At 43.0% G+C, this 14,681-nt stretch overlaps 1 protein-coding gene across 2 annotated transcripts in view; it reads left to right on the forward strand.

Annotated features, from left to right (window-relative positions):
- The window catches only part of kcmf1 (potassium channel modulatory factor 1), a 232,315-nt gene that overhangs the window by 61,958 nt on the left and 155,676 nt on the right, over positions 1 to 14,681 (forward strand). For both annotated transcript variants that reach the window (XM_068030333.1, XM_068030334.1), the window contains exon 2: positions 12,029 to 12,196. In XM_068030333.1, the coding sequence (XP_067886434.1) occupies positions 12,029 to 12,196 (168 nt within the window). The remainder of the gene's footprint in view (positions 1 to 12,028; positions 12,197 to 14,681) is intronic.

A 14,681-nucleotide genomic window follows, 5' to 3' on the forward strand; every position in this document is an offset into this window, starting at 1 on the left:
ACCAGCATGAATTTGTAAAGGGTAGCCCATTTTGATGAATCTGATTGTGCACAGAATCAAAGAAATTCAATGTTAAGTATTGATTTCTTGCTGAAAACGGTAAATTTCACACTGTTTGTTTACTTTCTGATGGAAGTCTGCTGTTTTAGAGCCTCAGAGGACTTCAGGGTCAGGTGGTGATGTGGTTGCTGAGATTATTCTTAGCCAGATGTGAATATACTACAAATTTGCAACAAATAATAATTCAGAACATCAGTATGGGCTGCATAATGAAGTGTGTAGGATAGCCTCTGGCTTATAAACCATCGTTCAACAGTATTACCAGGATTATTTGTTTTATTGAGTTTTCTGTGATCCAGAGCAAAGCTCTTATAGGCATTTGCGAATTTTTTTAAGGTTTTATTTCTGCGATAGTGTGCAGATATTCAAAACCTTTTGCTTACTGGAAGGCCATTTGCCCAGAATTAAAGTATTCTTTGCTGGTAATTTACACCAATTTGTTGACCATATGTAGCTTATGCACTTTGAAATCTCTAGAGCCAGCAAAAAACAAAAACTGCACCAACGTCTCGGCGACAAGTGTGTTCAGACAAATTGTTACGAATTGTAGTAATGTAAGCATGGCTGTTTTTCACTCTTGATTTACTGCAACTTCTGTTAATTAAAGTTGATAACATTCCACAGGTTGCCCCTTTTTCATGAGATGTAATGGTCCAACAAACAATTTTCACTTTTCCAGTTTGAGTGGCTGCCCTCATCATCTGTCTATTCTCATTTGACTTATAACCAGGTCTGCTATCTATCCCACCCTACTTTAAGGGTAGGGAAATTCCATATTTTTGTTAATTGTGCAGCTGAACACATTGAATTGTGTTTGAAATGGTACCATTTATATTACTATGGGATAATGTAGTTTGTTGCCCATGTCACCAGCCTTTTAACCCCTACAACATCATCTGCCTGTCTTGACAATTAATATACCCCTCTGGCCCATTATGTTAGGAAATTCTCTAGTGACTTCAGGCTGTGAACCTGGAGTGACAAATAGAACAGAGACACATATACACAGCAGGCGGTTGGGCTAAGCTCAGGTTCAACTTTGATCAGCTCCAGCAAAGGAGCAAATCCAGTCAGGCTTTAAACAGAAATCTGTTAAAGAAAGCTTTGTCCAGTCTCAGATGTTTAACATGCAAGAGGGTAGTCAGGAGACATTTTATTGAAGTCTAGTAAAATGGCTTGTTGATGTGGGAAAGCATAATGTGTTCATTATTTTGTACAGTGATATTTATACAAGCGGTACTGTTTGAAATTGGTGACTCTGGTTATGACTATTGCTCTGTATGTTTACCCGCTGTGAAACAAAGCAACTTAACGATTTGTACCTGGTCTTGACTTAACCAAATTCTTTTTCTCAACCTATCTTTGATGGGATTGAAGAAATATATGCAAAAGACACAAATATCCAGTTGAGATCACAAGGGGTTACCGTTGTCAAACCCCTGGATTAGGCTGTCATATATAGTTTGATATTGAACAGTACGGATACACTCTAAACATAAAAGGTTCAGGCCAATAAATCACCCCTGTGTCTGAGAGGCTATCAAAGCCAAGATGCTAAATTTTGTAACAGCTGTGCAAAAATGTTTAACGTTGTGACGTTTTGGCAATGTTATTGAAAACTAAAACTCTTGCAACATTTGAACCATTTATGTGTGATTTCACGCAGCGAGTGGTTAGGATCTGGAATACACTGCCTGAGAGTGTGGTGGTGGCAAGTTCAATCGAGGCATTCAAGAGGATATTGAATTGTTATCTGAAAAAGAAGAATATGTAGGGTTACGGGGAGAAGGCCGGGGAGTGGCAGTAGGCAATCTGCTCTTTAGGAGGGCCAGTGCAGCCATGATGGGCCAAATGACGCCTCCTGTGCTGTAACAATTCTGTGATTCTGATGTGTACTTGAAAGTGTACATTTGTACTGCCCAACTTTATAACAATAAAACTTAGAATAGAATCATAGAATGGTTACAGCACAGAAGTCATGCGTCGTGTCCGTGCATGCTCTCTGCAAGAGTAACTTAGCTAGTCCCACTCTCCCACCATTTCCCCGTAGCCCAGCAATTTTTTTCTTTTCAGATAATTATCCAATTCTGGGTGTCCTGATAGATGAATCACAAGTTAGTATGCAGGTACAGCAAGTGATTAGGTAGGCAAATGGAATTTTGGCATTTATTGCAAGGGGAATGGAATATAAATGTAGGGAAGTTTTACTGCAGCTGTGGGGCCTTAGTGAGACCACATCTGGAGTACTGTGTACAGGTTTGATCTCCTTATTTGAAAAAGGGCATAATTGCATTGGAGGTAGTTCAGAGAAGGTTTACTTGACTCATTTCTGGGATGAAGGACTTATCTTAAAGGTTGAACAAGTTGGTCCTAGACCCATTGGAGTTTAGAAGAATGAGAGGTGATCTTTTTGAAACATACAAGATCCTGAGGGGACTTGACCGAGTGGATACCGGGAAAATGTTTCCTCTTGTGGGGTAAACTAGAACTAAGTTTAAAAATAAGAGGTCTCCCTATTAAGATGTAGATGAGGAGATACTTTCTCTCAGCGTCATTAGTCTGTGAAATTCTCTTCCCGGAAGGCAGTGAAGGCCGGGTCATTAACTCAGCCTTGAATAAATTCAGATTTTTGATAGACAAGGGTGTCAAAGGTTATGGGGGGCAGACGGGAAAGTGGAGTTGAAACTGCAATCAAATCAGCCATGATCTTATCGAATGGTGGAGCAGGCCTGAAGGCCGAATGACCTACTCCTGTTCTTGTGTTCCAATTGCCTTTTGAAAGCCACAATTGAATCTGCCCCCACCACACTTGCAGATCCTAACAATATGCCGGATAAAATAAGATTTTCCTCATCGCCCCTTTGAATCTTTTGCAGTACACCTTAAATTGGTGTGTCCTGGTTCTTGACTCTTCTGCCAGTGGGAAATTTCTTCTATCTACTCTGTCCAGACCCCTCATGATTTTGAGCACCTTTTTCAAATCTCCTCTCAATCTTTTTTTTTAAGGAGAACAGCCCCAGCTTCTTCAATCGTAACTGAAGTACCTCATCCCTGGAACCATTCTCAAATCTTTTCTGCACCTTCGCTAATGCCTACACATCCTTCCTAAAGTGTGGTGTCCAGAATTGGACATGCTACTCCAATTGAGGTTGAACCAATGTTTTATAAAGGTTTACCATAACTTGCTTCCCTTTATACTGTATACCCCTAATTATAAAGCCCAGGATCCTGTATGCCTCATTAACCACTTTCTCAATCTGCCCTACCACCTTCAGCGATTTTTGCACATATACCCTCTTAGTCTTTTAATAACTTAATTTTTTGTTACTACTGAGGAATTGCTAATTGCAATTTTTTCATTTGTTGCTCATGCCATGCTAGGGAGTTAAGGTTTCTCTAGGGAAGAGTGATCATATCATGCTAGTATTTATTCAGTTTGAAGACGAGAAACTGGAGTTCCAAACTCGCCTTCTGGAGTTAAATAAAGGTAATTACATCGGCATGAGGACAGATTTCGCCTGAGTGGACTGGGCAGGAAGACTAAAAGGCAGGACAGTTGATGAGCAGTGGCAGATGTTGAAGGAGATATTCAATTCCTCCCAACTAAAATATATTCCAGAGAGGAAGAAAGATTGTAAGAGGGGGAAAAAAACATACATGGCTAAGCAAGGAAGTTGAGGATAACATAAAAACAAAAACTAAGGTATACCATATTGCAAAGGCCAGCGGCAGGCTGGAAGATTGGGAAACTTTTATAGATTAACAAAGGGTTACTAAAAAATAAAAAGAGCAAAGGTAAATTATGAAAGAAAACTAGCACAAAATATAAAAACAGATAGCACAAGCTTCTACAAGTATATAAAAGGTAAGAGAGTAGCTAAAGTGAATGTTGTCCCTTGGAGGATGAGACTGGGGAGTTAATAGAGGGGAGCAAAAATGGCAGAGACACTAAATCAGTATTTTGCCTCAGTTTTCATGGTGGAGGACACTAGTACCATCCCAATAGTAGCAGGTAAAGTGGAGGTTATAGAAAGGGAGGAACTTGGAACAATCATTATCACCAGGGAAAATGTACTGAGCAAACTATTGGGATTGAAAGCAGACATGTCCCCAGGGCCTGATGGCCTACATCCTAGGGTCTTAAAGGAAGTAACAGCGGAGATAGTGGATCCATTGGTTATAATCCAAAATTCCCTGGATGCGGGAAAGGTTCCAGTGGATTGGAAAAATGCTAATATAACGCCCTTATTCAAAGGGAGGGAGGCAGAAAGTAGGAAACTAGACCAGTTAGTTTAACATCTGTCATTGGGAAATTCTTAAAACCCATTATTTTAACAGGACATTTAGAAAATCAAAATGCAATCCATCAGAATCAGCATGGTTTTATGAAGGATAAATCGTGTTTGACTAATTTGCTAGAGTTCTTCGAGATGTAACAAGTAAAGTGGATAATGGGGATCCTGTAGCTGGAGTATATCTGGACTTCCAGAAAGTATTTGATAAGGTGCCGCACAAAAAGTTAATACCCAAGGTAAGATCACATGGGGTTAGGGGCAATTTATTAGCTTGGATAGAGGATTGGCTAACCAACAGAAAACAGAGTGTCGGGATAAATGGGTCCTTTTCTGGTTGGCAAGATGTAACTAGTAGGTTACCACAGGGTTTGGTCCTCAGGCCCCAACTATTTACAATCTATATTAATGACTTTCCAAAGAGCACAGCTGACTGGTGAGTAAGTCCTGGTGGGTATTTTTCAAAGTGGATTGATTTGTACGTCATTGTTATAGCAAGACTTAGTTTTTAAAAAAATTATAATCTTCTAAAGTTTTAAATTTAAAGGGTTTAGTCATGGCAGGAGAGCTTGAAGCCGTGGTTTGCTCCTCTTGCTGCATGTGGGAATCCGGGAACATTTCCAGTCCCCGGGACCAGCATGTGTGCAGGAAGTGTGTCCAGCTGCAGCTCCTGGAAGTTCGGGTTTCAGAGCTGGAACGGCGGCTGGAAACACTGTGGAGAATCCGTGAGTCTGAGAGCATTGTGGATAGCACGTATAGAGAGGTAGTCACACGGCAGCTGAAGGGACTTGAGGAAGGAAGGGACCACCAGGCAGTCCAAGAGAATCGGGCAGGTAGTTCAGGAGTCCTCTGGGGTCTTGCTTGCAAATCGGTATTCCATTTTGGAGGCTGATGAGGCTGGTTCCTCCAGGGAGTGCCAACAGAGCCAAGCTTCTGGCACCGCAAGCAGCCTGTCTGCACAGGAAGGGGGAAAGAGAGGAAGAGCAATAGTAATAGGGGATTCTATAGTCAGGGGAACAGATAGGCGCTACTGTGGACGTCAACGTGACTCCAGGATGGTGTGTTGCCTCCCTGGTGCCAAGGTCCGGGATGTCACTGAATGGCTGCAGGGCATCCTGAAACGGGAGGGTGATAAGGCAGAGGTCATGGTACATGTTGGTACCAATGAAATAGGTAGAAAGAGGGATGAGGTCTTGCATCAAGAATTGAGGGAGTTAGGCAGTAGACTAAAAAGCAGGACCTCTCGGGTTGTAATCTCCAGATTACTCCTAGTGCCACGTGCTAGCGAGTATAGAAATAGGAGAATAGCACAGATGAATGCATGGCTTAAGAGTTGGTGCAGGAGGGAGGGTTTTAGATTCCTGGACCACTGGGACCGTTTCTGGGGAAGGTGGGACCTGTACAAGCAGGACGGTCTACATCTGAACCAGAGGGGGACTAACCTCCTTGCAGGTGGGTTTGCTAGTGCTGTTGGGAGGAGTTTAAACTAATTTGGCAGGGGGAGGGGATGCAGACTCCTAGCAGAATAGGGACGCAGCTAAACACAGAAAAGCGAACAAGTCAGAGGGAATACAGCGGCAGTAAGTTTCAAGGGAAAAAACCAGGATGGAAGGCCTCTACTTTAGTTTAGTTTAGAGATACAGCACTGAAACAGGCCCTTCGGTCCACCGAGTCTGTGCCGACCATCAACCACCCATTTATACTAATCCTACACTAATTCCATATTCCTACCACATCCCCACCTGTCCCTATATTTCCCTACCACCTACCTATACTAGGGGCAATTGCTAATGGCCAATTTACCTATCAACCTGCAAGTCTTTGGCATGTGGGAGGAAACAGGAGCACCCGGAGGAAACCCACGCAGACACAGGGAGAACTTGCAAACTCCACACAGGCAGTACCCAGAATTTAATGCCAGGAGTACTGCAGGTAAAACTGATGAGTTAAGGGCAATGATTGACAGTTGGAATTGTGATATAGTAGCCATCACGGAGACATGGTTGAGGGAGGGGCAGGATTGGCAGCTTAATATCCCGGGATATAGAATCTTCAGGCGAGACAGAGGAGGGGGTAAAAGAGGAGGGGGCATTGCAATATTAGTTCAGGATTCAGTTACTGCAGTAAGGAGAGATGATTTCTTGGAGGGGGCATCAAATGAAGCTTTATGGGTAGAGTTTAGGAATAAAAAAGGGACAGCCACATTGCTAGGTGTTTATTATAGACCCCCAGATAGTCAGCGGGAAATTGAGGAGCAAATATGTGCGCAATTCGCAGAGGTGTGTAAAAATAATAGGGTAATTATATTAGGTGATTTCAACTTTCCCAATATTAATTGGGATAGTCATCGTGTTCAGGGCTTAGATGGAGTGGAGTTCTTAAAATGTATGCAGGAGAACCTTTTAGCTCAATATGTAGAGGATCCAACAAGGGAGGGTGCAGTGCTGGACCTAAGTCTGGGGAATGAAGCCAGACAGGTGGTTGAGGTGTTGGTGGGGGAGCATTTTGGTGATAGCGACCACAACATAGTACAATTTAAGCTTGTTGTGGAGAAAGAAATAGACAAGTTGCAAAAAAAGGTTTTGGATTGGGGGAGAGCGAATTTGAGTAAAATAAGGCAGGATCTGGCCAAGGTAGACCAGAAAGAGCTACTTGTTGGGAAATCTACAGAAGAGCAGTGGGGGGCATTCAAAAAGGAAATGGGGAGGGTACAGGCCCTCCATGTTCCCTCTAGGGTAATAGGTAGGGGCAACAAGCCCAGAGAACCACGGATGACCAGAAACATTCAGGGTATGATGAGAAGGAAAAGAGAGGCTTTTAGCAAATACAAGGAGAGCAAATCAATGGAAGCATTAGTGGAGTACAGAAAGTGTAGGATGGAGCACTGTGGGCGGCGCAGTGGTTAGCACCGCAGCCTCACCGCTCCAGGGACCTGGGTTCGATTTTGGGTACTGCCTGTGCGGAGTTTGCAAGTTCTCCCTGTGTCTGCGTGGGTTTTCGCCGGGTGCTCCGGTTTCCTCCCACATCCAAAAGACTTGCAGGTGATAGGTAAATTGGCCGTTGTAAATTGCCCCGAGTGTAGGGAGGTGATAGGGAATATGGGATTGCTGTTGGGTTAGTATAAATGGGTGGTTGTTGGTCGGCACAGACTCGGTGGGCCGAAGGGCCTGTTTCAGTGCTGTATCTCTGAATAAATAAAGCAATTAGGAGAGCAAAGAGGGGATATGAGAAAGCTCTGGCTGGTAAAAGTAGGGAAAATCCCAAGATATTCTATAAGTATATCAATGGGAAGAGGATAACCAGGGAAAGAGTAGGACCCAGAGGACATTGGTAGGATGTTAAATGAATACTTCACATCTGTCTTCACCCAAGAGAATGAGGATGTAGATATGGAACTTAGAGAGAGACTGTGAGGTTCTTGAGCAAATTGTCATAGGGAGTGACAAGGTATTGGAGGTTTTGGAAGGCTTAAAAGTGGTCAAATCTCCAGGTCTGGACGATTTGTGTCCCAGGATGCTGTGGGAGGCGAGGGTGGAGATTGCAGGGGCTCTGACCCAAATTTTTAATTCCTTTTTCCATGTTTAAAAAAAAGGGCGGCACAGTGGCGCAGTGGTTAGCACCGCAGCCTCACAGCTCCAGGGACCCCGGTTCGATTCCGGGTACTGCCTGTGTGGAGTTTGCAAGTTCTCCCTGTGTCTGCGTGGGTTTTCGCCGGGTGCTCCGGTTTCCTCCCACATCCAAAAGACTTGCAGGTGATAGGTAAATTGGCCGTTGTAAATTGCCCCTAGTGTAGGGAGGTGATAGGGAATATGGGATTGCTGTTGGGTTAGTATAAATGGGTGGTTGTTGGTCGGCACAGACTCGGTGGGCCGAAGGGCCTGTTTCAGTGCTGTATCTCTGAATAAATAAAGCAATTAGGAGAGCAAAGAGGGGATATGAGAAAGCTCTGGCTGGTAAAAGTAGGGAAAATCCCAAGATATTCTATAAGTATATCAATGGGAAGAGGATAACCAGGGAAAGAGTAGGACCCAGAGGACATTGGTAGGATGTTAAATGAATACTTCACATCTGTCTTCACCCAAGAGAATGAGGATGTAGATATGGAACTTAGAGAGAGACTGTGAGGTTCTTGAGCAAATTGTCATAGGGAGTGACAAGGTATTGGAGGTTTTGGAAGGCTTAAAAGTGGTCAAATCTCCAGGTCTGGACGATTTGTGTCCCAGGATGCTGTGGGAGGCGAGGGTGGAGATTGCAGGGGCTCTGACCCAAATTTTTAATTCCTTTTTCCATGTTTAAAAAAAAGGGCGGCACAGTGGCGCAGTGGTTAGCACCGCAGCCTCACAGCTCCAGGGACCCCGGTTCGATTCCGGGTACTGCCTGTGTGGAGTTTGCAAGTTCTCCCTGTGTCTGCGTGGGTTTTCTCCGGGTGCTCCGGTTTCCTCCCACAAGCCAAAAGACTTGCAGGTTGATAGGTAAATTGGCCATTATAAATTGTCACTAGTATAGGTAGGTGGTAGGGAAATATAGGGACAGGTGGGGATGTTTGGTAGGAATATGGGATTAGTGTAGGATTAGTATAAATGGGTGGTTGATGTTCGGCACAGACTCGGTGGGCCGAAGGGCCTGTTTCAGTGCTGTATCTCTAATCTAATCTCTCTGGCCACGGGGGAGGTGCCAGAGAGCTGGAGAACAGCTAATGTAGTCCCACTATTTAAGAAAGGTTGTAGAGATAAGCCAGGGAACTACAGACCAGTGAGTCTCTCGTCAGTGATAGGGAAACTATTGGAGAAAATTCTGAAGGAGAGAATCTATCACCACTTGGAGAGGCAAAATTTGATTAGGAATAGTCAGCATGGCTTTGTCAGAGGGAGGTCATGCCTAACAAATTTGATTGAATTTTTTGAGCATGTGACCAGGTATGGAGATGAGAGTAGTGCAGTTGATGTAGTTTACATGAATTTCAGTAAAGCCTTTGACAAGGTCCCACATGGGAGACTTATCAAGAAAGCAAATGCACATGGGATACACGATAATTTGATGAGGTGGATTCAAAATTGGCTTAGCTGTAGGAGACCGAGAGTGATGGCAGACGGCTGTTTTAGTGACTGGAAGCCAGTGTCCAGTGGCGTATCACCGGGATCTGTGCTGGGTCCCCTATTGTTTGTCATTTATATAAACGACATAGATGACCATGTGGGGGGTAGGATCAGTAAGTTCGCGGATGACACAAAGATTGGCCGAGTGGTTAACAGTGAAGTGGAGTGTCTTAGGTTACAGGAAGATATAGACGGGATGGTCAAATGGGCAGAAAAGTGGCAGATGGAATTTAACGCTGAAAAGTGTGAGGTGATACACTTTGGAAGGAGTAATGTGACACGGAAGTATTCAATGAATAGCCTGACACTGGGAAGTTCCGAGGAACAAAGGGACCTTAGCGTGTTTGTCCATAGATCTCTGAAGGCAGAAGGGCAGGTTAATAGGGTGGTGAAAAAGGCATATGGGACACTTGCCTTTATCAATCGAGGCGTAGATTACAAAAGCAGGGAGGTCATGTTGGAGTTGTACAGAACTTTGGTAAGGCCACAGCTGGAGTACTGTGCAATTCTGGTTGCCATATTATAGGAAGGATGTGATTGCATTGGAGGGGGTGCAGAGGTGATTCTCCAGGATGTTGCCTGGGATGGAACATTTAAGCTATGAAGAGAGGTTGGATAGGCTTGGGTTGTTTTCGCTGGAGCAGAGAAGACTGAGGGGTGACCTGATCGAGGTGTACAAGATTATGAGGGGCATGGACAGGGTGGATAGGGAGCAGCTGTTCCCCTTAGTTGAAGGGTCAGTTACGAGGGGTCACAAGTTTAAGGTGAGGGGCGGGAGGTTTAAGGGGGATTTGGGGAAGAACTTTTTTACCCAGAGGGTGGTGATGGTCTGGAATGCCCTGCCTGGGAGGGTGGCAGAGGCAGGTTGCCTCACATCTTTTAAAAAGTACCTGGATGAGCACTTGGCATGTCATAACATTCAAGGCTATGGGCCAAGTGCTGGCAAATGGGATTGGGAAGACAGGTCAGGTGTTTTAATGCATCGGTGCAGACTCGATGGGCCGAAGAGCCTCTTCTGCACTGTATTATTCTGTGATTCTGTGACTTGGATGCAGGGATAGAAGGTACTATAGCCAAATTTGCAGATGACACTAAAATAGGTGGGATAATAAGTTGCAATAAAGAAATATGAAATTTACAAATGGATATGGATAGGTTAGGTGAATGGGCCAAAACTTGGCAGATGGACTTTAACGTGGATAAGTGTGAGGTTATCCATTTTGGTCGGAAGAATAGAAAGGCAAATTATTATCTAAATGGAGAGAAACTTCAGAGTGCTTCAGTGCACAGGGATCTGGGTGTCCTCGTGCATGAATCACAGAAAACTAGTATGCAGGTGTAGCAGGTAATAAGGAAGGCAGATGGAATTTTGGCGTTTATTGCTAAAGGAATAGAATATAAAAGTAGGGAAGTGTTGCTGCAACTGTACAAGGCAATAGTGAGACCGCTTCTGGACTATTGCGTACAGTTTTGGTCCCCTTACTTGAGGAGGGATGTAGTTGCATTGGAGGCAGTTCAGAGGAGGTTCACTAGATTGATTCCAGGGATGAGGGTTTTGTCTTATGAAGAGAGATTGAGCAGTTTAGGCCTTTACTCTGTAGAGTTTAGAAGAATGAGAGGAGATCTAATTGAGGTATATAAGATGATTAAGGGGATTGACAAAAGTAGACGCAGAGAGGATGTTTCCTCTTGTGGGGAAATCTAGAACGAGAGGTCATAATTTTAGGATAAGGGGTAGCAGATTTAAAACCGAGATGAGGAGAAATTACTTCTCTCAAAGGGGTCGTGAGTCTGTGGAATTCACTACCCCAGAGTGCGGTGGATGCCAGGACATTGAGTAAATTTAAGGAGGAGATAGACAGATTTTTAATTAGTAAAGGGTTGAAGGGTTATGGAGAACGGGCAGGAAAGTGGAGTTGAGGCTGAGATGAGATCAGCCATGATTGTATTGAATGGTGGGGCAGGCTCAAGGGGCAGAATTGCCTACTCCTGCTCCTAGTTCTTATGTAAAAAGTCGTACATTTATTTTTCTTCGCAGTTATTTATATGCAGTGAAGAATTAAGACTACAAAACTCTGTTGCGCTAGCACTGATACTTAGTACACTATGGCAGATTACCATTGAAGGGGTCAGATATAAAATATAACTGGTAAAATCTGCAATCTGAAGTTCGCAACAAAAAGTTTTGGGTGTTGGCATTAAGTCTGAAAGTTTTAATACAAGTTGAAAATCAATAAACCTAACTGAGGATATGCAATATAGAAAAAATATTTCCCTTAATATGATTTTCTCTAATATCCTAATTTAAAGAAAAAGCAGTAATTTTGTTTTGAAGCTATATTGAAGACTGTCATATTCTCAGATGTTCCTTAAAAATTGAAATGGCTGGAGAAAATCTGAGCTATTGTAAAGCAAAAGCAATCTTGTGTTTAAAGTGGGTGTGTGTGTTTATAATTACAGGATGCTAGTCACTGGTGTCTAAGCTTACTACTGTATATTTTCTGTTCAAAGTGATTGTAAGACCTCTTTGGAAAACTGACTAAGCATTGGCATTTCTTGTGGTTCCTTCTTGTTTCCTAGGTGTCAGCTGTGACGCATGTTTAAAAGGAAATTTTCGAGGCCGCAGATATAAGTGCTTAATTTGTTACGACTACGACCTGTGCGCATCTTGTTATGAAAGTGGGGCCACTACTACAAGGCACACAACTGACCATCCAATGCAGTGCATATTAACAAGAGTAGATTTTGGTAAGTATTTTAAACTACAGTTTCCTTGCATTTCTGGTAGAATGCGAGTACAAGTGCACTGTTCTGAAAGGCTTAATAGAAAGATTATAATAGAGTAATTGGGAAATCAGGTTTTAATAAAGTCCATATAGATGTATTTTATAGGGGATCCGTTGTGAACAGCCAATTAATTCTGCTCCCATTGTACCTTTTCTTGCTGCCAGTAAAATGTTCTGAGATTTACGAACTTTTTTTGGCATCTTGATAGTTGGCATTAATTTTAACATGTTTTGTACATGCATGTTCCAGACGTTTTTAGTGGACTTGGTAATTCATCACACAAATCATAGGATCAAAAATTTTTGCACTGTTTCAGAAGTTCTATGTGATAGGCTGTCTAACTTTCACCTTTACTAGTTGGTCTTGTGCGATGGTATGGAATGGTATATGGTAGTCAAGATCTAATGTAGAATTAGGTCATGCAGGATTAGAGTGTGGGTGGTACTTGAATTAGACTAAGGAGGGAAGGAAGACAAATGGGAGGATGGGTGGAGGGCAGGAGGTTGAGTGAGGAGAGAGAGGGAGATGAGAGTAGGAGTAGGGAGGGAGATGGGGAGGTTGTCTCCAGTCAACTAAGTGATATTCATTGTGAGGATGGTGAGGAAGATGCGCTCAGGTGAAGAGGTTGGATTTTTGCTTGATGGTAAGGGGAGGGGTATATGCATTTTGTGTGGTTACTGCTCAGCTGGGGGGAGGGTTCTTGCTTATTTGGGGAGATGGAAGGGCAAGTTCTTGCTCATCACAAGTTGCTTTATGTGGTTATGCTGCTGTTTCCAGTACTCGTCACCCATATGCTGTTGAAATAAGCTTGTTAATTTCTGGGAGAAACCATCGTATTCTTCTCTCCAGTTTAATAAACAACCATTCACGATTGCTCTCTCATTGATGTCTCAGTGAACTTAGTTGCCATGCTGTCACTACCTCATTCATCCCATGGGCTTCGATTTTGCTAACAAGTCTATTATGTGGCACTTTATCAAACATCTTTTGAAAGTCGGTATCATTGCATTACCTTCATCAACCCTCTGTTATTTTGTTGAAGACCTCAATCAAGTTTGTCAGACATGAGTTGCCTTAACAAATCTTTGTTGGCCAGTTTCCTTCCCTAAAGGACATTAAGTTGGCCAGTAGGGTTTTTATGATCTGGTAATTATACTGTCATGCAGACCCTCACCTGCCAAGAATGCGGCATATTAATGTTGTCGTGTGAACATTGATTTTAAGCTGTTGCTGGAGTGAAGAAAAGACTTCATAAAAAAAAAAAATTCACCAGACATTTGGCTGGAAAAATATTTGCATACTAACAGTGCTTGGAGAGACAAAGGACTATTCCTTGGTCCACTTAACCCAAAATGGGCTGTGATCACCAGACATTTAAGGTGAGGATGCTGACACAGGAGGATGATGGCTAAGATGGCAGAATCCACAAACACATGGTCAAACCAGCTAGTCACATGACTAATCTGCTGGGCAATCTGGGGTTTTTTGAATTGTGCCACAGAGAAGGAGGGAGAAGGCTGTTTGAACTGGAACATGGAGCAAAGAAGCCTCTCCCCCTCTCCCTTTCCCCCAAGCCATGGAAGACATAAACCTCAAGGGAGAAAAGACTCTGACCTCGAAACAAGTTGGAGTGTATCGGACCCTACGAATTGCAAGTCTGACCGGCAACCAAAGACTTCACGGAAGACTCAAAGGACAGTAAAATAGAAACCCATCTATTGCCTCAAACTTTTCCCCTTTATTCTCTTCTACTTTTCTGTCTCTATCTGCCTGTGTGTTTATCGCATATGCATGCCAGCATGGTCACGTCGCATATTCGTAGTCCGTAATGGGATTAGAGTTCAAGATTAATAAACTTCTACCTTTCTTGTTTAAAATCTAAGGAAACCTGTCTGAATTGATTTCTTTGTCTTACAATTGGAGCAGTGAACAAGGATTCACTGAGGGGAAGCTAAGAACACAATGTTTTTAAAATTAAACCCTGCTACAGGTAAAACGGGCAAAGGCTGAGAGGGAACCTCTAGACTCGTTCTCACCTGGTCGTAACAATATGTTTAAAATTATGAATACTAGCTTTTTATTCCAGATTTATTTAATTAACTGAATTTGAATTCCCCAACTGTCGTGTGGGATTTGAACTCGTGTCTCCAGATTATTGGTCCAGGCGTCTGGATTACGAGAGGTTTCCTGTACTACTTTTAAGAGAAATATTTTATTGATAATTTTGCTATAAATGCAAAGAATTAAATGAATATGTGGTCACATATACTGGAAAGAATGATTTCCTGATCTCCAAATACTGTAAAGGATTGCTGTTGTATATATCGGTTTAGAAAGATGCATTCCCCCATTTTTTTTTTTCCCCATTCTCATCTCTCTTCTGTCACTCCCCATCCCTTGTCAGGTCCAACCACTACTTCACCGTCCACCAGCTCCTAACCTCGTA

The sequence above is a fragment of the Heterodontus francisci genome, chromosome 4 (genome assembly GCF_036365525.1).
Source record: "Heterodontus francisci isolate sHetFra1 chromosome 4, sHetFra1.hap1, whole genome shotgun sequence".
Taxonomy (NCBI): Eukaryota; Metazoa; Chordata; class Chondrichthyes; order Heterodontiformes; family Heterodontidae; genus Heterodontus; species Heterodontus francisci.